General features: G+C 38.8%; 1 protein-coding gene across 2 annotated transcripts in view; it reads left to right on the top strand.

Moving 5' to 3' along the window:
* TMPRSS6 (transmembrane serine protease 6) overlaps window positions 1-20,894 on the top strand; it is a 126,869-nt gene extending 105,975 nt beyond the window's left edge. For both annotated transcript variants that reach the window (XM_063426508.1, XM_063426507.1), the window contains 3 exons: window positions 6,056-6,330; window positions 8,036-8,172; window positions 20,432-20,894. In XM_063426508.1, the coding sequence (XP_063282578.1) occupies window positions 6,056-6,330; window positions 8,036-8,172; window positions 20,432-20,596 (577 nt within the window). In that variant the 3' untranslated portion in view covers window positions 20,597-20,894. The remainder of the gene's footprint in view (window positions 1-6,055; window positions 6,331-8,035; window positions 8,173-20,431) is intronic.
* The last annotated feature ends 2,620 nt before the right edge of the window (window positions 20,895-23,514 follow it).

Raw genomic sequence — 23,514 nt, 5'->3', positions numbered from 1 at the left:
CTCAATGGCAAGTGGAAAACAACTCTAGAAGCCAATTCCAGGACAATAACACAAGTGAATATCACATTAATTTGTGACCAATTAGTTACTGCCATCTGTATAGTATAAGTGGATATTTTGTGTCCATGTGGGCACATACAAAGGGTGACTGATACACTCCTTGTCATCCTGATGAAGTAAGATACCTTCCCATGAAATGCATCGATTGGTGGTGTGGTTAGTGGCAGACCCAGTAGAATGAGCATTGCAGGAGGATTGTACTGGCTGCTTGCTTATACCTCCCAATACTCAGAAGGAATGCCAAACCCACTGTTTATTTATATTATAGGCTCCTGACTGGAGTTTTTTTGGTGATTGCAATCAGTTGCATTTTTTTAGTTGGGCAAAATAAAGATATTATTCACGATTGGAGCACCTTGTGTCTGACTCCTTCAGACAGTATGAACTATGTCTGGATTTTGCATTCCAGATGGTCCAGTACTGCACGGGATGGTTTTACCCCACGGGGTACGGGGCCATTTGGAGTTTAGGGAATAACCTTGTAAGACTGTAAGCACGAAAACCACTTCAGCTCATTGAGGTGGTTATGTTGCAAGGATCCTGTCTCTGCAGTCTTCTTTTTTTTTTTTTTTTTTTTTTTTTTTTACAATGTTTGAATCTCAAGAAAAAAAATAACATATTGTGCATGTTGGGCTATCTTACTATGTTGTCAGTCTTCCAGGCTGCTGGCAACATAATTTTTTGTAAACATTTTTCATTAAGCATCGTCATGCACACCCAGGGTTAATTCGTTTGAACAAATAAGTATTAATTTCGGTCTCCCGGAAACTGAGAAATTTAACTATAAGAGGATCAAAAGCTATTTGAACAAAACACTAAATAAAGAGAAATGGGAATTTAATAATAAATTAGGAAACTTATTGAAAGGAATGGGCATGAAAAACCTATTAAATAAATGTAACTCGGTATTCAGACAACTAGAGGGTGACTTGACGCTTCCGGCGATAAAAAAATTGGGAGAAAGATCTAAAAATACAAAAAATTGATGGACAGGACTGGAATAGAGCATGGCTGACAGTTGCTAGGCGCATTAAATGCCTAAATTTAGTGGAGCTACATTTTAAGATTATTAACAGACTCTATTGTGTTCCTAGCCGTCTAAACAAAATAGACCAGAGTAAAACAGATATATGCTGGAGATGTGAAGGGGGAGTGGGAGATTGTGCACATACTTGGTGGAGTTGTCCTCCACTTAAGGAATTTTGGAAATTGTTCTTGTCCAAAATTGAAATGGTGACCAGATCTAACTTTCCTTTTGCTCCGGAAATGTTAATATTACATTTGAATATTCATCAGTTTAATGTAGATTTACAACACTTTTTCACCCATGCATTAATAGCAGCAAAGATATCTATTGCTAGAAGGTGGAGAACTAAAAATCTACCGAATTGGGACATAGTAAAAAACCAACTAATTTCGCAACTTAGGATAGAGGAAGGTTTGAATAGAAAGCTGAAGAAAAAATATATATTTGATATAAATAAGTGGTTAAAAAAATTGTCGGCAGTAGATTAATATATATAGAAGAGGGAGAGAAGAGAAATGGAAGATGGAGGAAAGGAGGGAAAAAGGAAAGAGTAAGACAAAAAGGAGGGGAAAGGTGAGGAGAAAAGACGGGGGAAGCAGAAAAAAGGAAGAAGGAAAGGGAAAGGGAAAAAAGAAGAGAGAAAGGGGTAAGAGAAAGGGGAGAGAGAAATGTTCTCTTTTTTTTCATATATCAATATTATGAATAACAAGGCAGAGAGACTATCGAAGAGGGTTTCATCATCGTGTGTGAATGTTGTGTTTGTCTGTTTTATGTTATAGTAATTATTATTTTTTTTTATTTTTCTTCTTTTTTTTTTGAGGAGTAATATTAATGTTTTATATAAATTAAAGTCATATAGATAAGAAAAAGAAGGGAGAGAAAAACATTGATGATGACAAATATACCAAGGCCTAAGATGCAGAAAGCTTGAAAGAATATAAAAGGCTGGTATTGTCTGAAATAGAAAAAAGAAAAAAAAAAAAAAAAAAGCATCATCATGCACATCACAGCAACACATAATATGTAGCCTATACTACTATGTCTACATGGTTAGAGGAAGCGTTCTGTGCTGTGAGCATGTGGTCAACCTCATCAACGTCCATCATTTTTCGGAAGTTAAAAAAATTTATATGCTTACTATCTTTAACCATCTAGGGAGTGTATTCACAATATTATATGTATGTCAAATTCCTGCATATGTGTTTGTGTTTCTTCACACATTTATGTTCTAAATTTGATCTCTAAGCAGGAAAACTATTATTGCTTATTGTTTATTGTGGTTTGCTCATTATTCTGTGACAATAACAGTTTGGAGTATTCTTTTCAATTTTAGTAGCATTTAATGCCAGTATTGTCCAAGACAGTGAACAAGACTTTGCATAAGGACAGAGTTACAACAATCACCATGCCCTCTTCAGTTTATGAAGTCGTCATGGTGCAAGAATCCTGTATAAGCAACTCAATATGAAACTTACTTTTGAGATTTCAAGGATGGACCTTTGCTATAGGGTGCATCCATGAAGTTTAAAACTGCTGTGAAGCACTTAGAGCACCTAAGGTGTCATTACACCATTAAATAAGCATGTTCAAACTCCCATAATTCACTGAGCATGCATAAGTGTTAGACATCTGCTTTCATAATGTGTTGAATGCTTGTGGAATTATGAGAACATTTTTTATTTACGTTGCCTTTGCCTAGCAATCAATATAAATAATATGTACAGTTGTGCTCAAAAGTTTACATACTGTCATACTTAGGCAAGCCGTGCGGCTGCCATGAAGATCCCGGTCCCACACTGCACTCACTAGGTTGAACGCTGCGGTCTTAGACACTTCCAACTCAGAGGTCATGCGCCATTCTCTACAGTGAACTGCAGATAGCTCTGCACTATATGCAAGGTTGCCGGATTTCCCTTGCAATATCACGCCACCTACAGGTGTCCTTTGAAATTAAAGGACCCTGTGGATGCAACACTTTATACTTCCCTTTTAGTGATGTCATATTTGTTGGACATCTTGCACAGGTCACAACCATTTCTATGAAAACAACCAACAAAATGGAGAATACAGCTGTAAATCTACAAAAAAAACATCAATAGTGTGACACTGTAAAGAAAATATAAAAAGCGCTAATAGGGTTGTACTCACAGGATGGAGAACAGTATATCGCCTTAGGGTTCCACCCCTGATGTAAATGGAGGCTGATCCAAATCACCTCCTCTCTTTTCAACAGCACTGCAGTATGAAGAGTCGGACTCAAGGTAAAAAGTATAAAATCAATGTGTAAAGACACAATTAAATAAAATGTTGCTAGGTGTGGTCCTACATGTTTCATCCCAAAAGACTTCCTCTTAAAAATAAATACACAAAGTGACAAATCACACAAGAAATCACAATGTAAAAAGCAGTATGCACCCCTCCCCCCTTAAATCTCTCCTTATATATGTCTCTTGAATCTTCTTATTGGTGGTCCAGGAGGTGTTCCCTCACATCCCCAGCTGTTCGCCATCTATTCTAATCAATATTTTCTTATTCCCAGTCTTCCGTGTTCACCTCGCATCTTCTGACGTCAATTCCGGTGTGCCGGTCTTCATTGGTGTACAGTGATTACGTCTGCATTCCACTTGAGGGCTGTCATGCAATCCACCCTCGGTGTGCAGGGCAGGCTCCGATAGTCTCCTCCCCTCATTAGATCTATATAATTGAACGCTGACAGGCTTATGAATAAAGAAAAAATAAATGATACTGGCAAGCTAGTAATAATATGTATATCAATTGGAGAGTGTTCTTGGGTGTTAGTCCCCCTATAGAAAGAAAGACCTAATACTCTTTTCGCAATAAAGAGTTGGGACCACCAACTAAGCCACCAATTTAAGATTTTTAAATATGTTTTTTTAAATATTTTTGGATAAACTTTCAAACTTATTTTTTCAAAATAGCAAAATTTAGAAGAATATATTATACATAACTATATATATATATATATATATATATATATATATATATATATATATATATCTCAAAAACCATTAAAATATTAAAGTATTTTTCTAAATATTAAATAATTTGAAAAGCTTGTGCAAAATATTAAATCGAGGCCCAAATCATTTGCTCAACATAGCTAGCATATCCAACAACAATTTAAAAAAAAAAACTGCTAAACACAGTTGTTATGTGTCAAAAAAAAGTAGCCATTTGAAAAAAAGTATCTGTTTATTTAATATAATATATTGCTAAATAACAAGGCACAGAGAAATGAAAAAAATGACCTTGTTGACCTTGAGGCACAGGCATCAAAAGTATGCAAAATATAGATTTGGTATAAACAAAAACTAGCAGTCTAAGCCAGTCTCTTTGTGGTCTTGTTCTGGCAACCCAATCTTTTAGGCAGATATGCATTTACCAATATCCTCTGCAAAGAAGACATGAAGTAAAATATTTAAGAATGTATTATTTGCAGGTATAGAGGGCAAGTTCAGCTGATGAGAATCAGACACAGAGCTTGAATCGCTCTTGGAGGTGTCAATCTTCTGGATGAGTTATAGTGTCTCCTTGTAAATCCATTCCTGGTAACCTAAGACCCCTAAGAAAGGAATCTTTATCATTAATATGAGAAAGAGTGGGCAGTTCCTTCCCTATTAACTCAACTTAAAAGGGAAGATCCACTTGGACCTAATACTATCTGTGATCAAGAGTTGCTTGACTGGTTTCAGCAATTTTTTTCTTCGAAAGGGTAAGCATGAAAGATCTGGACTTCAGCATCATTCATCACCCTAACAGGAAGTTTCCTGGTCGAAGCTGGGAGCATCATTTTATTATGTAGGTAACGATAATTACCAATTATGTCCTTTGGATCACAGTCCAGGCACTGATGGGATCTATCCAGACTACTGCAAAAATCAAGAGCTAGTAACTTCTGCAGTACATTAGGGAGCAAGCTTTTAAACAGGTACATTGATAATTTCAGGTATTTCCTGTAGCTCAATATTTCTTCTTTGAGCCCTGATGTCCACATTATCCTGATAACCTCCAGGGTTTGAAGTCTTCCTTCTTAAGTTGCTAGCTCAGTGACATTTTGTGATTTTCTCAGGTCTTTCTGGTTATCTTCTAATTCTCCATTTACTTACTTACTAAGGCCTCATTTTAAAAAGCTTTCCAAATTATTCAATACTGTTAGGCAAATTTTCGCAAATTATTTATTTACAAAAATTTCCATAGATTTAAAAGTTTTCCTAACAATATTGAATTATTTAGAAAGCTTATTAAACTGAGGCATTATTCTGTGAATATCAGCACATAAATTAGCCATAAAAAAGTTCCCATAGTTTTTAACCCCTTAAGGACCAAACCTCTGGAATAAAATGGAATCATGACGTGTCAGACATGTCATGTGTCCTTAAGGGGTTAATCTCGAGATTTATAGAAAGTATACGTTTCATTTCTATGAATATCTAAATGGTCTTAACAGTCGTCCAGATCCCCCTTGGAAAGTCATGATGGGTTTAGATTGTAAAATGCTTATACTTGCCTTTATTATTATTTGGTAACATTCCAAAACTAGGGATCAACAATTGAGAACTGTTTTTGAGAGATATAGTGCTGGGTTACAGTCGTTAGCTTAGCGTTTGGCCAGGTGTATCATGAGATAGCTCAAAAAGCTGCTATCTTCTCCCGCAGCAAGCATAACTATTTTTACTTAGCTATAAGCATGTCATTATCTAATTTTGGTTAATGCTGCTCCCATAACAATCAATGAATTATCCATCAAATTATATAAACTGTTACCTACAAAGATTATCAGATTCCCCAATACACAATGTATTGATTTATACTGTGTATTTTTAACAACTTTGTGTGCTTTCTAACTTTAGCACTCCTTTTCATTTGCCTATCTCTTCTAACACTTTTCTTCTCTAACAATCTTATTTTTCTTTCACTTTAGTTTTTCTTTTTAATCTTTTGATGTAGATTTGCTTCACCTGAAATATGGACAGTGGTCTTAGGTAAGATACGCCTAAGTCGAAGCAGCCAAAAGGAGATGTCCTTCAAAGTAACCCGACTGGTCCTTCACCCATTCTACGATGAGGATTCCCATGACTATGATGTGGCACTTGTCCTCCTAGATCATGCAGTTCCTCTCACGTCACCACACGTTCAGCCTGTTTGCCTGCCTTCGGGCACCCACTACATCCCAACTGATTCTATCTGTTGGGTGACAGGCTGGGGTGCAGCCAATGAGTATGGTAGGTGCTGCATCTGCTCTACATAACTCTTGTGTTCATTTCTGTTACTGCATTCCCCTTAATTAGTAAATTAGTTCCCCTGGAGACCTTGTATTTTATGAGAACAGGATCCATGGTAAAGTGTGAGTCTAGGTCAACATGCAAATACTATTTGGATGACTGTTTAAGCATGACCTTTTCTATTTATTTTTTTTTACTGTTTAGCTGTTTATTAAATAACTCTCTAGCTTGCTATCCTTACATGGTATTTCCATATTTAAGCATTATAAATTAGTGACTTAAGAAAAGGGTTTTTGTTAATTTTGATCTTTCAGCTGGTTAGTAGATAGCTCCCTAAATTAGTACTTTGTAAATTTCGTAACTGCCACCTTTATTCATTCCCCATAGGGAATAATGGGTATCTGAATTTCAGAGAGTAACCAAATTTGTTATGAAAATTAATAATTCTCAAATTAGGTTTCATTGGAAATTCAGAAAATATATATTCAGACAAAACAAATTTGAAAAGTAACAAATTGAAACAAAACACATTTTTTCATATTTTTCTCTACTGGAAATGCTCTATAAGGGATACTAACAACTCTGTTTTTGAGATATTACGTTTGCTTGGCAAACAGACATTCGGAAAGAGATTTCAAACAGACAGTGATTGATATAAGACATAATGAGATGTAGGTAAATGTGTCATCAGCATACAGGTATATAAAGGAATCAATACGTTTTACAAGAGAGGCTGTTTAGATATAGATGAAGACAAATATCACGAATGGAACCTTGAAGTCCACCAAAAGAAAGAGGTAGTGGAGAAGAATAGAAGCCTGAGGTGGAGGTGTTGAAAAAACAATCTGAGAAGTATGGTTTAAACAAGGGAAGAGCAGTCTCACAGATGTTAAAAAAAACCAGTTTGAAAGAGGAAGTGATGCTTAACAGCATCAAAGAAAACAGAGGGATGAAGTGATTTTTAGTTTTGGTTAGGATAACGTAAATAGTTTATTTGGTTTCAGTCAAGTAATAGAGATGCCAAATTACCAGGAACAGAGATACAGTTATGTTGGCTGGAGATGACGGAACACAGTGGTGTGAGCGATGAAGATGTGTCTTAAAGTGGGTGTTAAGACCGTAGCCAGGAAAGGACCAAGGTGCAAGGACAGTAGTCAAGCTGGTAGGTTGTAGGATAAGTATCTCATTGAAAAGCAGAGAACTCATGCTCAATAACTGGACTACAGAAGTGTATTGTGGTTGTAGATGTAGAGAAGTGCAGTGTAACATTGGTGCAGTGATGTGGCAGGAATATTTGATTGTGTCCATTTTAAATTTATGGTGGTATTCTAGGTCTTGAAGTCTGAAGTTGGTGGATAGGGAAAATAATTCCTCACAAGATACACAGCTCTGGAGCTGTAGGTTGTTCTAGGGTTGGGGTCGAAAAGCTGGCACTAAATACACTGTAGAGAGGAATATATACTGTTTAGATTTTTCACATTTTTTTCTGCTGTAGACTGTGTCTATCTTGGAAATAGTGCGGTTTTCAATATGTATATTACTTATTATATTTAATATATATATTACTATATGCTGTTGCTTAGGTTTTTGTTTTGTTTTTGATTTACGTTCTTGCAATACAAAATGCAATTGTACTTGTCACTGAGCTCCTGGTAAAATATTGATTTACAGTACCTACCTAATACCCTTCTACTTGAAAATGTAGGGCCTTCTGTTGATACACTTCAAAAGGTGGATTTAAAAATAGTATCTCAAGATGTCTGCTCAGATCTTTACCGCTATCAAATATCACCGAGGATGTTCTGTGCTGGATATCGTGATGGAAGCAAAGATGCATGTCTGGTGAGTTTTCTAATGTGGTCTAAGGGTGCAGGCTGGTTATACATTGTAGTCTAGAGCATTGGTACTCAAACCATTCCTCAAAGACCAAATTTGATTGGAAAATCCTACATTCTGACTACTGGTAAAGTTTGAGGTATAAAATGACCATCATTGGTTTACAGTTTACTTTACTAAGCAATGTTATAGGAATATGAATAATGGGTACATACAGGTCTGTTTAAAAGTGTTCATACCCCGACAGAAATTGTGAAATTTTGGAATTGATTTTGAAAATATGACTGATCATGCAAAACATGTCTTTTATTGAAGGCTAGTGATCATGTAGTCATTTATTATTACATAGTTATTTGGCTCCTTTTTAAATCATAATGATAACAGAAATCACCTAAATGGGCCTGATCAAAAGTTTACATACCCTTGTATGTTTGGCCTTGTTACAGACACACAAAGTGACACAGGTAAAAATGGTAATTAAAGGACCACTCTAGTGCCAGGAAAGCATACTCGTTTTCCTGGCACTAGAGTGCCCTGAGGGTGCCCCCACCCTCAGGGACCCCCTCCCGCCCGGCTCTGGAAAGGGGAAAGGGGTTAAATCTTACCTTTTTCCAGCGCTGGGCGGAGAGATCTCCTCCTGCTCTCCTCCTCCGATCCTCCTCTTCTCCTCCCCGTCGGCTGAATGCGCACGCGCGGCAAGAGCTGCGCGCGCATTCAGCCGGTCACATAGGAAAGCATTCATAATGCTTTCCTATGGACGCTGGCGTGCTCTCACTGTGAAAATCACAGTCAATGAGACAGCCACTAGAGGACATAGGGGGAAGGCTTAATCCATTCATAAACATAGCAGTTTCTCTGAAACTGCTATGTTTATGAAAAAATGGGTTAACCCTAGAAGGACCTGGCACCCAGACCACCTCATTAAGCTGAAGTGGTCTGGGTGCCTAGAGTGGTCCTTTAAAGGTTAGTTTCCCACACCTGTGGCTTTTTAAATTGCAGTTAGTGTCTGTGTATAAATAGTCAATGAGTTTGTTACCTCTCACATGGATGCACCAGGCAGGCTAGATACTGAGCCATGGGTAGCAAAAAAGAACTGTCAAAAGACCTGCGTAACACAAGGTAATGGAACTTTATAAAAATGGAAAATCATATAAAAAGAGATCCAAAGCCTTGAAAATGCCAGACAGTCCTGTGCAATCACTTTTAAGAAGTGTTAAGAAGAAATTCAGGGATCTCTTGATACCAAGTCAAGTTCAGGTAGACCAAGAAAGATTTAAGCCTCAACTGCCAGAATAATTGTTTGGGATACAAAGATACAAAGAAAAACAGGAGAAATACAGGCTGCTCTGGAAAAAGACAGTGGTTGTTTCAAGGAGCACAATAGAGGATACTTATACAAAAATGAGCTGCATGGTTGTGTTTCCAGAAAGAAGCCTTTACCGAGCCAATGCCACAAAAAATCCCGGTTCCAAAATGCCCGACAACACCTTGACACACCTCACAGCTTCTAGCATACTGTGACGAGAACAAAATAGACCTTAATGGCTACAACCATAAGCGCTGTGTTTAGAGAGGGGTCAACAAAACATATAGTGAAAAGAACACCATCCCCACTGTGAAGCATGGTGGTGGCTCATTGAAGTTATTTTTTTTTGGGGGGGAGAGGGGCAGTGAGCTCTAAAGGCACAGGAAATCTTGTGAAAATTGATGGCAAGATGACTGCAGCATTTTATCAGAAAATACTGGCAGACAATTTGCATTCTTCTGAACGAAGGCTGCACATAAGACACTCTTGGACTTTCCAGCATGACAATAACCCCAAGCACAAGGCCAAGTTGACCCTCCAGTGGTTACAGCAGAAAAATGTGAAGGTTCTGGATGAGCCGTCAGTCTCCTGACCTGAATATCATCGAGAGATCTCAAACGTGCGGTTCATGCAAGACAACCGAAGACTTTGCATGACCTGGAGGCATTTTGCCTAGACGAATGGGCCTCATAGACAACTATTACAAAATACTAAATGCTGTCATTGGTGCTAAAGGGGGCAATACACAATGTTAAGAACTAAGGGTATGCAGACTTTTGAACAGGGGTAATTTTATTTTTTCTTTATTGCCATGTTTCGTTTTATGATTGCACCATTCTGTTATAACCTACAGTTGAATATGAATCCCATAAGAAATGAAAAAAATGTGTTTTGCCTGCTCACTCATGTGTTCTTTAAAAATGGTACATATATTACCAATTCTCCAAAGATATTCAAACTTTTAAAGCACAACTTTGTCATGTTTAAAGTTCAAATGACTATGCTTAAAAATAAACAAAGATAGATAGATTGATAGATGTCTTATTCTATTTTACACTATATCATATGAAGGGTGAAAATCTATTAAATAAAACATTAAGGGATTTATATATTGATTTATGGAAATAAATCTATGCTTTTATGCACTGGTGTATATAAAGATAAGAAACAGAGCTGAAAGCAGATTGGTCACCTTTTCAAATGCTTAAAGGGTTATTTCAAGCACCATGATTACTTCAGTTATTTGAAGAGGTCATCGTGCCTGGAGTCTGAAATGTTTCAGTATAAAACAATGCACATACAGAGTTCAACAGCTATCCTGCCAGAGGTGTAAATCCACCAATGTCAGCATTGTTGGGGTGTTATCCGGAAACTAGAATTCCGGGATGGCTAATGTCAATTCTGTGCAAATTTCATTGCAGAGAATGTCAGTCATTGGTTGAGAGCAGTCTGTTGACACTCTCAGCCAAGGAATGGCAATGGAATCAGCTTCTGGCTTCTGCAGCTCTGCAGAAGTTAGAAACGCATTATGAGACTGCCAGAGACCTTCGGAGGACGGTGGGGACTCAGGTAGGAAGGCAAACCATTGCTAAGTAGTTTGCCTCATTTCCAGGTGCACTGAGCCAGGATACTACTGGAATCATAACCATGCAAGAGGGCTGTATGGGTAATAATTCTTGACTAACCCTTTAACTTACTGGAGAAACCTATTTTTGGTGTGGTTAGTGTAATGGACCGTTTCAGCAGACAAGGGGTTAAAATCCGTTTAGGCGATAATCCCCTTTCTGAGAGACAGGCACAGCTACTGCAGAACACCAAACTCCCGAACTGGATACAAGATAACACTCCGAACTGGAACAGCTGAACAAGAAAAGCATACAATCCGCTTACACTCCTGGCAGTCAGCTTACAATCCAATTCCCCCCAAGAACGAGACGACACTTCATTTTGAGGGTTAAACAGGAACTCTGGACTGGCTCATCCAGCCTGGCTTTTATTTCCAACTCACACATACAGGCCACACCCAGGGGGAGGCATAAAATAACCAATCACATAGATGTTACCTCCCACACATCCCCTCCCCTTAGTGTGACACATAATCCCATTATGCATACAGTGTAAAATATACTTTTACACAACTTTCATAACTTTAAAACCATACATCACATTCACATAAAAATACATATCCACAATCAATCCATTCAGGGGAACAACATATTAAAAAATGGCATGAATCCGACCAGGGGTTCAAAAGTTACTAAAAGTATCTTTTGTTCCTTTCTGGCTGGCAGAAAAACATCCCCACAATGCACCCTGGTTTCCTCCCTTCTGCCCTGGAGTTAATTGGAGAAGTAATCCAATTATCTAGGACTAGAGGCAGACTCCATTAACCACATGGTTACAGAAAGGCATAAAACACTTTAAAATACAGAAAGTTACTTTTTAACCATAACACACAGACATTTCACCTATCCCCAGATAGCTGGGATCTGCACGCACAAAACTACCGAATAGCGCGCAGATCCTACTCACACAGTACAATTGCCATGGAGCTAAAGTCTTTCCCATAGTCTTTCATTATATGAATAGGCTCCATGGTATAGCTATCTGGGGTATCACATTCCCATAAAGTCTGGTCCATAGTCCAAAGGCAAGAGGCAGGCAAGCAGCCCCCTCCAAGGACACGTGGCGAGGTCGGTTTCGCCACAGTTAGTATGATGTTTACTTGTAATTAAATTATTCCATCCCTGGGAACTTCAGAAGGAAGAACAGGTAGACGTGAAGGAGACTTCAGCTACATCTTCCCTTATTGAGAGTTATTAAAGAGGATACTGGGAAGGGACAGGGGCCTGTTGTGTTTATAATGTCACTGGTTACATGATTGTTGAGTCCTCCAAAAAAAGGGGGGTGTCAGCAAACCCTGCATGTGTACCAGCTGTGCTAGCCAGCACCTTCAGGATTGCCTAAGCACAGTTTGTTTTCCAAGCACTCGCATATGGAAAGATTAGCCCTGAGTTAATTTCCACGGGGTCTCACATATAATATCAGACCTCACACAACACACTTGCACGGTGACATCAAATATAGGAGGGTCCCAAGTTCTGCTTCACCTCTGGAGGATAGTTCCCAATTCCCAGTTCCCAATTCCTCGTTCTGAGGAGATCACTCCCTCCATTCTGCACAAAGTGCTCTTTTTTGTTTGTTTGTTTGTTTGTTTGTTTGTTTGTTTTCTGCTGATTGTAGGATTTCCAGGATATAATTTCCTCCTTATGAGTTTCAAGATATTAGGAAATGTTATAGCAGCACATCCCCCTATCATCCTGCCTGCACATAATAGTCCCTCCAGCTATTGATAGTCCCTCTGGCAAAATATTCATATTTGCATGTTTTACTATTGTTTAATTTTCTTAATTTACTGTATTGTAATTATTTTGCTTACATTAGTGAGGTCATGGCACTTGAGCACCATCTAGTGGCCAGCTTAGTTAGTCATGTTAGTCATCTGTCAGAGAGTTCTTAACAGCTCCAGCAATTTTAGCTCTACTCCCCTATAAATCCTGACATCATACTCAGGCTCTCCAGGAGATAACAATGACCGTCTGTAGGTTAATGTCTTTTTTTTTTTTATTCTTTATTTTGGGTGTGCACAGAATAAACAAATAGCCGGTATGCGCCACAACAGCAACATCCAGTAGAATAGGTAAACATTGGTATTACATGTCATGGCATTTGTTATATAGGCACATTTTTATAATATTACAGTAGTTTGGGTTTACATTTAGTTTTCAATATGTTAGCATAATGCACATGCCATGGAGAAATAGAGGAGAGACAAAGGAGGAAAACATGGCTTGTGCAGAGAATGTACATATAAGAGTATTCTAATAGTTGACTTGATAGTGTTACTTCTCACTTGTCTCCCTATGCAGTAATTAAATGGTTGCTTGTTACGCTATCTTTAAGATTCGGGTAGCTTAGAGACATAGAGCAAAACATAAAAGCAGCGCTGTCTGTAAGGTTCTAAATTAGCGATTAAGAGAGAGGTACTTAGCTATACATACTCATAGACATAGTGAGAAATGATGCGGTTAACATGCTTTGTTGACGCTTAAGGTATAATGTGTAGCTTGCGTGATGTGAGATCAGAACAGTAGACAGAAAAGAAAAAAGAAATATAACATTTGCTCGTCATTAAGCATTACTGTTTGCTTGTAAGGCACTGTGGCCCGGAGTTGTGAGTGTTCATGCTTTCTGCTCTCCATGGTTGTCAGTCCTGGACACCTAGTTTAACAGGCTTAAACTGAGTGATGATGGGCCTGGCGCTGACCTGTCTGGAGGCTTTGTGTAGAGAGTCACTATCAGCCGATGCCGTCTCTTGTGAAGCAGCGAGCATTGATTGGTGTGGCGTTGAAGGCTGCAGCAGCGGTGGGCAGTGTGAAGATATCCTTCCAACCCCAGGCTGTTATGTAGGCCTGCATCTTGGCGCCACAAACTCTGCAACTACTGGAGCCTGAGTTTCTTCCCCTGACGGGGGCAATGGAGGGCCTGATGGGCTTTGGCCGCTTGCAGCGATAAACCCTCCGTGCGTGTGGGTGATGCATCCGGGTCTTCGGCCATTTGGCCTTCAGCCTGGGTAGGCTCTGTGGTTTGGGGTTGTGTGGGTCATCTGTCGCTGTGCCCAAGGGTACACTTCCCTGTCCCCGCCGCCAGCTGCCTCTCTTACCTGCCGTCTGTGCAGGATTCTGTGTGATTTGTGCTGCTCTCCTGCGGTCTCTGAGTTGCGCCCAGAAGCGGCTGAATATTGCATTCAGGCGCTGTGCGGTGTCTTGGAGGATCTTCGTTTGCTGTAGCTGATTCAGTGCAGGCAGCCTGTTGACGGTCGCCATCTTGGGAGAGCCGTCTGGGCGCCAGCACTGCTTTATCTTTTTTTCGTGACTTCGTGTAGCTGGTGGCTCCGAACACACAGTGCGTACCAGGATGACCCCCGCCGGTCCAGAGGGGGGGGATAAGAGGTGAGTAGCGTGGAGGTTCTATCCGCAGGGTCGCCCGCGAGGAGAGCGGACGCCTCTCCCCTACAGGGCCTCGGGTAGGCCTCTTGGTGCTGGTGCCGGTTCCCGGTAAGTAGCGGGTTAATGACTGGTATCAATCGGTTTACCCGGGTGTCCCCGACTATGCTGTCACCCTCCAGGTGCTGTGCGTGCAGTTTTATTGGGGTTTTTGCCCCGAATCGTGCCATTATGCTCAGGAGCTCTGTTTCAGCACGTCCATGCAGCCTGGAAGCCAAGCTCTGCCCCCCCCCAATGTATTTTTAACATACATAGTTATTCACCTATTCAATGTAAATTTAAAATTTAAGACCAAGTAGCTGAACTGGAAGCATAGCTGAATTAGAGTTTTTGCGGTTCAGTTATTGTGGCCTTAAATTTAAAATTCACTTTAAGTTCACTTAGTATTCTTACTTTAGTGAATAGCACTGATAGTGATTTTTGGCAGATCCTGCCCATTTGCTGGAAGAGGTTCCCTTTCCATAATGGTTTTCAGCATGTAAGCATGGCAATGGTTCCATTGTATAGACAGGAGGTTGTATTTTTATTATAAGAGTTTTTAGCAGGCAACTTCACATGCTGGGCCTGGTATCCTTAATATAAAGGATTTCCACAAACAAGCCCTGCTCCTACAATGCTGTACTGTTAAAAAAAGGTTATCCTCCATGCAGAAAACCAACCTGGAATTGCAGGTAAAGTGTTTAATATTTAGAACACACTGCAATTAGCATATATTGAAATAATTTTTTTCAATTATTATACATGCACTGACAGTGGACTGTGATCAATGTTCACTCTGATTATTATTTTTTTAGCAAGTATTTTTGCTGTTACAAAAGTCTGTGAGTAGCCTTAACATTGTCTTGATAGTTAAAGGGAAACTATAGTTGTTTTCCTATCACTATAGCTCCCTATAGTGCCCTCCTCCTTCGTGCCCCCCATCTCATGGTGCAGAAGGTGTCACTTACCTGATTTCAGTGCTGAAGCTCCTCCAACATTAGTTGGCACAGAGACCTAATGCGCATGCTCTGCAATCGCCATGCTTGCATTAGGACTTCCCTCCATAAGAAAGCATTTTATAATACTTTCCTATGGGGCTTTGGGTGACGCTAGATGTACTCATGCATAGTCTAAAAGTCTCCTAGCGACCTGGAAGCCTCTCTAGTGGCTGTCTCGTGAACAGCCACTAGAGGTGAAGTTAACCTCCAATGTAATTATTGCTGTTTATCAAAAAACGCAACAATTATCTTTGCAGGGTTAAGGGGCCTGGGACATTACACCCAGACCACTTCAATGAACTGAAGTGGTTTGGGTGCCCATAGTTTTGGCTAATAAAACGTACTGCCATGTTTCAATATAATACAAATATGATTGCAAGCTATATTATAATGCACAAGCCACACCGCCTACATATATCACAGTTCTATCAATTTTATTATACCCACATACCTAAATTTTATTATACTCACATCCATTCCATGCCACATTGCCCATATATATTTTGCCTCCATTACCTGATGTAAGCCTGTACTGTGCTCCCTTAACGTCGGTTCTGAAATTCCCAGCACAGCATGGCCAAGATTCACAGAGCCGTGCAGTTTGCGTAAGTGAGCACTGGCCTGCTCCTGAATCTAACTTGTCCACTGCAAGCAAAATAGATGTGAACGAGCAGCAACTGTTAGACTCCATACATTCCCTGCAGCCATTACACAGAATGTTTTGTTCTATGGTTATATGTGTCACGTTTCATAGTTTGTGGACAGGCTGGTATGACACTGACCCATCATTGAGGACATCATCAGACTTAAAACCTCTTTTATAGCTCCGTCACATCTCCGACCAGGGTTGTTTTGCTACCTATTTTTCTGGTCCTTCTTCTGGATTGCCTCTAGGCATTAAACTTTAGAAATCCATTCATTGCTGTATTTTTTTGAATGTTTTGACTCAGGATGTTATTGTCATGGTATTAAACTGTTAACTCTGCATGTGTTACAGCTTGTGATGTTCTATAGGCCAGCCTGGCTTATTCTCTTTATAGCATACAAATATATATTTTTTCTGAGGATATTTCTCCTCTATTTAGATTAACTACGTATTTAGTGTATTGCATTATCACTTTCTGTTGTAGACTTAAGCCATGATATCTAGTCTTTACATTCTTTTTATTGTTGAGGTTGGTTAATAGAATACTCTAGGTCAGGGGTAGGCAACCTACGGCACTAGTGCCATGCACGGCACTCGAGGTGTCTTTGCACGGCACTCAAGGCTGCTAGAGACAAATAGGCTCTGGCCTATCAGGAGTCCCAGTAAAACTTCAGATATCTGCTAATCCGAAAAGGTGGTGAAAGACAATCCTCAATTTATGCATTGCAGCACGTAGAGGAAGTGATCTTAGATCACTTCACAGCACTTGTGAATAGGAATCCACACTGTAGTAGAGCAGCTCGCAGTTGCTGTTGCAGCTCCTGTCCTTGACCTGTACCTGGCCGGTCTGGTCCCCACTGGAACCTGGAGAAGCCACCCAGACTGCTAGATATACACAGGAATGCAGAATCTTGCATTCCTGTTTAATCCCTCATACAAATAGTACGGACAGCCCACACACAAACATATACATAATCTGCACAAACGCAACACCACTAACAATCCACATACATGCACACAACCCCACATGCAGTCTCTCACATGCAATACCTCAAACAGCCCCCACACACACTACCAAACACACAATGTGACATATCCATTCACACAATTCCACAAGCAGCCCCCATACACAACTCACATTCATATGTATCATACACAATACCATAAACTACTCATGAACATATACAATATAATAGCTAATATACGCAGGGCCGTCTTTAACGTGGGGCAAACTGGGCAGCTGCACCGTGAGCCCCGCTGGCCTCAACTATTTCTAACCCCCGGCCGGTAATACGCACACTAAGGAGGCCCACCGGGTGGCCCGTGCACAAAGGGCCACCCGGTGGGCTTCTGTCAGCAGGGTCCCGGTGGCGCACTGAGGCGCTTTAACAGCGCGAGCAGGCCCCTTGCTTTTTGGCAACAGGCTGGGAGGAAGTGACGGCCGTGCATCACTTCCTCCCACAAAGAGAGGAGCGTGCGGGAAAGAAGAGTAGGCAGAGTGGATGGGGGCTGGCCTAGAGAGCCAGACCTCAACTCCCAACACCTTCAGCCACCAGCAGGAAAGGTAGGAAACTGGAGGGTGGGTTTAAAAGTGTAATTTTTGTGTGTGTCAGTATATCTGTGTGTGTGTATGTCTGTGTCAGTATGTCTGTCAGTGTGTGTTAGTATGTCTGTGTGTCAATATGTGTGTGTGTCGGTATATCTGTGTGTGTCAGTATGTGTGTGTCAGCATGTCTGTGTCAGTATGTCTGTCTGTGTGTGTGTCAGTATATCTGTGTGTCAGTATATCTTTGTGTGTGTCAGTTTGTTTGTGTGTCAGTATATCTGTGTGTGTGTGTCAGCATGTCTGTGTGTGTGTGTGTTAGTATGTCTGTGTGTGTGTGTCAGTAAATCTGTGTCAGTATATCTGTGTGTGTGTGTGTCAGTATGTCAGTATGTCTGTGTGTATGTTTCAGTGTGTATATATCTCTGTGTGCATGTATATGTGCATACATCTCAGCATTCACACACTAACACTATACACAAATACACCCCGACATTCAAATTTCAACACTACGTACAAACACATGTCTGTGTTACACACCAAAATTATATGTAAATACACCCCTGAATTCAAAAACCAACACTACACAAATACATGCTTGCAGTCACGCCAACACCACATACAAACATATTCCATGTTTACATTCGAACACACATTACATTCGAACAAACCGCTTAGTGCTAAGACCTGGAAACATGGGTAAATGGTAGAGCCCCAGCTGTCAATTACTGGAGTTGCATGACAGATGGGGATCTACCTTTTAATCACTCGTGCAACAGGGAGGCCCAAAAAAATTCTTGCACCTCTCTACTTTAGGTCCGCCACTGCGTTGAGGTGGAGGACGTGATTGCACGCCTGGGGAGGGGATACAGGGTCCAGGGGGCCCCAAAAAAATGCTTTGCCCAGGGTCCAGTCAATATTAAAGACGGCCCTGCATATATGCACAAATACAACGATACAAAGCAATTACAGTAAAAATAACACAAGCAGGATACGGCAGCATACACACCTCATTTTTAAAAAAAATAGGACCGGCACGCTATGGGACATCACAATCCTATATCGGCACAGTGCTGCTAAAAGGTTGCCTACCCCTGCTCTAGGTTTTATGAGGAATTGCTTATGCCTGTTAATATGTTGTTTGAAGCTTTAATTCACGTTTGAGTTATATTAAGGTTCAGGTGTCTCCCTAAGGCATGTTTTGACTTTCTCTAGAACAGGATGCATTCATGCTGTGTAACTTATATTCAGCCTCTCTTTGGAGGCTACATGTGTTTTGTCTTGCCTCCAAAAGAGATCCATGATTTTACTTACTGTTTTTGCACACTTGAGGCTTTGCAGAAAATTATTTACAGGTAAACAGAAATCAAACCCCTATAATACTGTTTGAAAAAGAAAAACCCAAATAATATAGACAATTCCGGATACGAAAATGTAACAAGAAAAGTCTGGAAAGGAGACAGATCCATTTTTAATGTGCTATTCTATCTGCCCTCCTGGATACTTGTTAACTAAAATGTTATCAGAATTGTCCCTATCACTTGAATGCTGACATTTTATTTAGAAATTATTTGAAAACACATCTAATGTTGCCCTGTTCATATTTGTCTGACTCATATGATAAGGGCACTGGGTTGCAAATGTTTTGTTCTCATAGCAACGCAAAAAAGGTTCCCAGGAGATTCCCACATTGATTTTGTGTGCACAAAATAATTGGAAAAAATTGAAATAGCAGATCTGCTCTATATTCATTGCATACCATGTAATAAAAAGTAGTGTTTCATTTTAGTTTGATTTTTATAACAGAAAACATTTTAAATTCTTTCTTGTAAATGTATGGAATATAGCTTTTGATTTTATTTGTATTGTGTTTTACTAGCAGATAGAGGAAGAGCCATTAAATATTTTCTCATTTGTGCATGTTTTAATCACTCGTCCTCCTAACTTGCATTCTAGCTGCATTATGACTGGATAAATATACTTAGAAGCCAATCGAATACATCTTTGATTTCATGACATAGCTAATTATTCTTCATTTGTTTGTTTAATTGACAATGTATCTTTACCGCCTGCAGCTCTTATTGTACTTCAGTAACACAGACAATAATCATAATGCTTCCATAAAATTAATACTTCTATTAGTGTGTTCATTAAAAAAATAAATATATATATATTTATGATATTACTGGCCCCCAAATGTTTTCCTTAAGCTGATGATATTAGAATTGTCTGGGATATGAATTTGGTTGTTTTTTTTTTATTATTATTAAAGTGACAAACACGTTTGTAATGTCACAACAGCAAGGACAAGTGTAGGCATGCATTTCAAAATAAACATATGAATAGACAACACAATTTCAGGGTGTAAGAGAATATACAGTAGACTGTAACTTAGCAAAAGATTAATATCCCCAGGAGATCCCACAAATAGGAATATGAATTTGTTAACGCCAACAAACTGATGGGGGTAGAGAGCTTAGGAATTATACAAAAACAAAATCAAGAGAATATCGTACTCAAATTAATATATATAATATATACCTTTTTTAAACTTTTTTCTTGATTAAAATTACCGTACATTATTTTTTTGCATTCATTTGAGTTTTTTGTATATACTCTGGAGGTGATATAAGAGGGTGACATTTTTAGCCTAGGAGTTATAGTTGGGATCAATATAAGTGAGTAAGGATATTGCTGTGTTTATTGAGTGATATTTCTATATTTCAGGGTGATTCCGGTAGCCCACTGGTTTGTAAAGTGCCACGAGGACGATGGGTCCAATTTGGACTGGTGAGCTGGGGGGCTGGTTGTGGCATCCCCAAATATTTTGGTGTATACAGTCGCTTAACCAGACTTGTCGGGTGGATCCATAATGTCACTGGTGTATCCTAGCTTGTAAAGAAACTCTTAACAAATTCTTCAGCAGTGGAGAAAACAATGATGGGTATCAGAGGACATCTAACGTCTCCAAAAGCTTCATCATGACCGTCAACATCAGGCAACTTTAAGGCCACTTTGTGTTTAGCCATGAGGTTAACCAAATTAAAAACTAAATTCTAAATTGTCTTTTTTTGTTGTGTGCATCAAATAGAGGCATAGCTGTAGAGAATCGCAAAAAAAAGTGTATTTACTGTTTCCTATTACTTTGTTAACAGTGAGAAAACTATATTAAATTACTCTGAAAAGAAAACGATTACAAACATTCTTCATGAAAAATATGGCAATGGGTGGGTCAGAGTCAGAGGACTTCACTGAGAGACGGAGATGTAGCTTCTGTTAAGCATAATATGACACAAAATTATAATAAATATTTCATTATGACTTCTGAAAACATGACAATACCACCCAAAAATAAAATAAAGAATATTTCAGCTTTACAAAAATAGATGGGCATTTGCGATCCCCGCATTTTGTTATATATAAGTTATATAATATATGATAATTTAATGGGCAGATTAAATATATTTGCAGCCCCCAAAACTGTAGCCCCCCCTAATCTCAGGCAGCACTGAGACAAGTATGTCCTAACATTGTCCTGAAAGTGAAAACCTCCCTTTACAGTAACCATAGCCCTAACAGTAACCCTAGTTTGAAAGCTAACCCTAACACACTGACCCTAGCCTAAAGATATCATCATACCACCCCATCCCCCCGCCTTCTGGGCCAAGCAAGTCTATGGTCTGGGCACCTGTCTAACCCATGGGGTAATTTTAAGGTTAATCTTGCCCTGCCAATCAGATTATTTTAATATTATATGCATTTTATATAGCGCCCCCAAATTCCATAGCGCTGTACAATATAACGAAAGGTGGAGATTTAACAATAAATGAGACAATTACAAAATCTTACAGGAACAATAGGATGAACGGGACCCTGCTCAAACGAGCTTACTGTTGGGGTGTATCTACCAAATATTAGGAAAGAAAATATTTATGTGACGTATTCCTTTAAAAAACAAAGCAAACCATTCCACATTAGATAAATGATGTTCAAAAGTTTTTAATAAAAAAATAATTTTAATCTTCTAGTCTTTTTACTCCCAGCAGACTGTTCTATATTTAGTGTTCACTTTATTTTTAATTTTAGAATTCCAAGTCAGACATAAGAGTGTTACAGTTTAGGCCACTGTTAATTCATCTGGGCATAGAAAAAAATAGAATTACTGGAGCACTTTCATGAATTTGTAAATGAACGACTGACTTCAACATTTCAGTTTTTCCAGAACAAATAAAAAGTCTCTTTATAGCTTCTATTTATTGACAAGTTTGTCAAAATCATTTACTTTGGTAAAGTAAAGCAAGAACATTTTTTCTATATTGTAGAACACGTACAGTGTATAGAGGCATTCATGTCTTCGAGTAAAAACTTTTATTTTTGGCCCAGGTCAGAGTCACAAATTGTTAGAATTTTAGGGAAAACGTACAAAATATTCTCAAGTGAAAGACCTTGGAGAATTAATTATTCATGGGTGAACATTCTGGTCTCTTGCACTCGTTGTAACTTCCAAACTAACAATGAGTTTCCCCAGGTCTACCTAATTAGGGAGAAATGCCAGTCCAATCTGCATTGGATTTAACTAGATCAACCCAGTTGAATTTAACACCCATGTTGGGGTTAGGAATCTTGTGAACAAAACAGATGATACTTCTAAAATTGGCAAACGCTGAATCCACTTGAGATTGAGTAAATCCACCCTTTATTTATAGAAATGTTTGTGCAACCATATAACTGGCCACCTCCTTATAATATAGAAGCTCTTATTAGCCAGTATTTTATAGTAGACAAAGCATGTTTTTTTTTTTTACATTTGAATAATTACAGATAATCTATAATAATATGAATTCCACTCATTAGCTATGTCCTGCTATGTGTATTTCACAGCTTGTTCATTTTATTATCTTTTTTTGTGTTTTAATTTTCATTGTCTACATACCTAATCAAATTGTATAATTTATGTAAGTCCTGCCAATATGTCATCGAACAATTTTTATACCACGTGATATGGTCTTCTTTTATTTTCGGCCTGCAATTATTTCAAATAATACATTAGGGACTGGTGTGTTGTGTAACATTGTCTGGAAAAAATAGCAAGCCATGACTTGGGGTATCAGAAAAGAAAATATGTAGAAAATATAAAAAATACCAAACTGTTGTGTGTAACTATTTTGGAACGCTGATTATTTTCATACACTAAGTACAATAGTGACTAGGAATAAATAATCATAAATCAGATTTTTGGAACGCGTTTTTATTCATGACAGTATATCACAATCTCAAATGTATTTGAAATATCTGCTAGTATAAGAGCCAACAAGGACATTATATGTTGACAGAAAAAAAAGAACAAAATAGCTATAAAAATGAATTAAGAAGATGCTACCCAGAGCCACATGATATAGAAGCAACAGAAAAATCAGGCATTGAATTGCCCTGGTAAAATAACTACACCCCTTGTTTAGCCTAATTGTCGGAACTCCAACAAAACAGGGGATGACTTGTGGAAAATGATGATCCAATGGTCATCGTTACTGACTACGTTCCCATTAAGAGAAGGAAGTTGGTGTCAGTCCTATGGTTCCATGTCTATATATAGGCCGATAATATTATTATGGGCCTATTGAACTGTCCTCGTCTGATGTATTTGGGGAACTTATTTAATCTATTTAGTCCCAAAATATACAATGCCCTTCTCTATCCTTCACAACTCCCAATTGTATAAATGTGCAGTATTTTATTTTATGTCTGTGCTTGTCAATTATAATAATGATAAACACCTAGTTTTGTATTGCATTGACAAGAGAATTGCACGT

Source organism: Pelobates fuscus, chromosome 7 (assembly GCF_036172605.1).
Source record: "Pelobates fuscus isolate aPelFus1 chromosome 7, aPelFus1.pri, whole genome shotgun sequence".
In the NCBI taxonomy this organism is placed as follows: Eukaryota; Metazoa; Chordata; class Amphibia; order Anura; family Pelobatidae; genus Pelobates; species Pelobates fuscus.
This window is presented reverse-complemented; position numbering and strand designations above follow the sequence as displayed.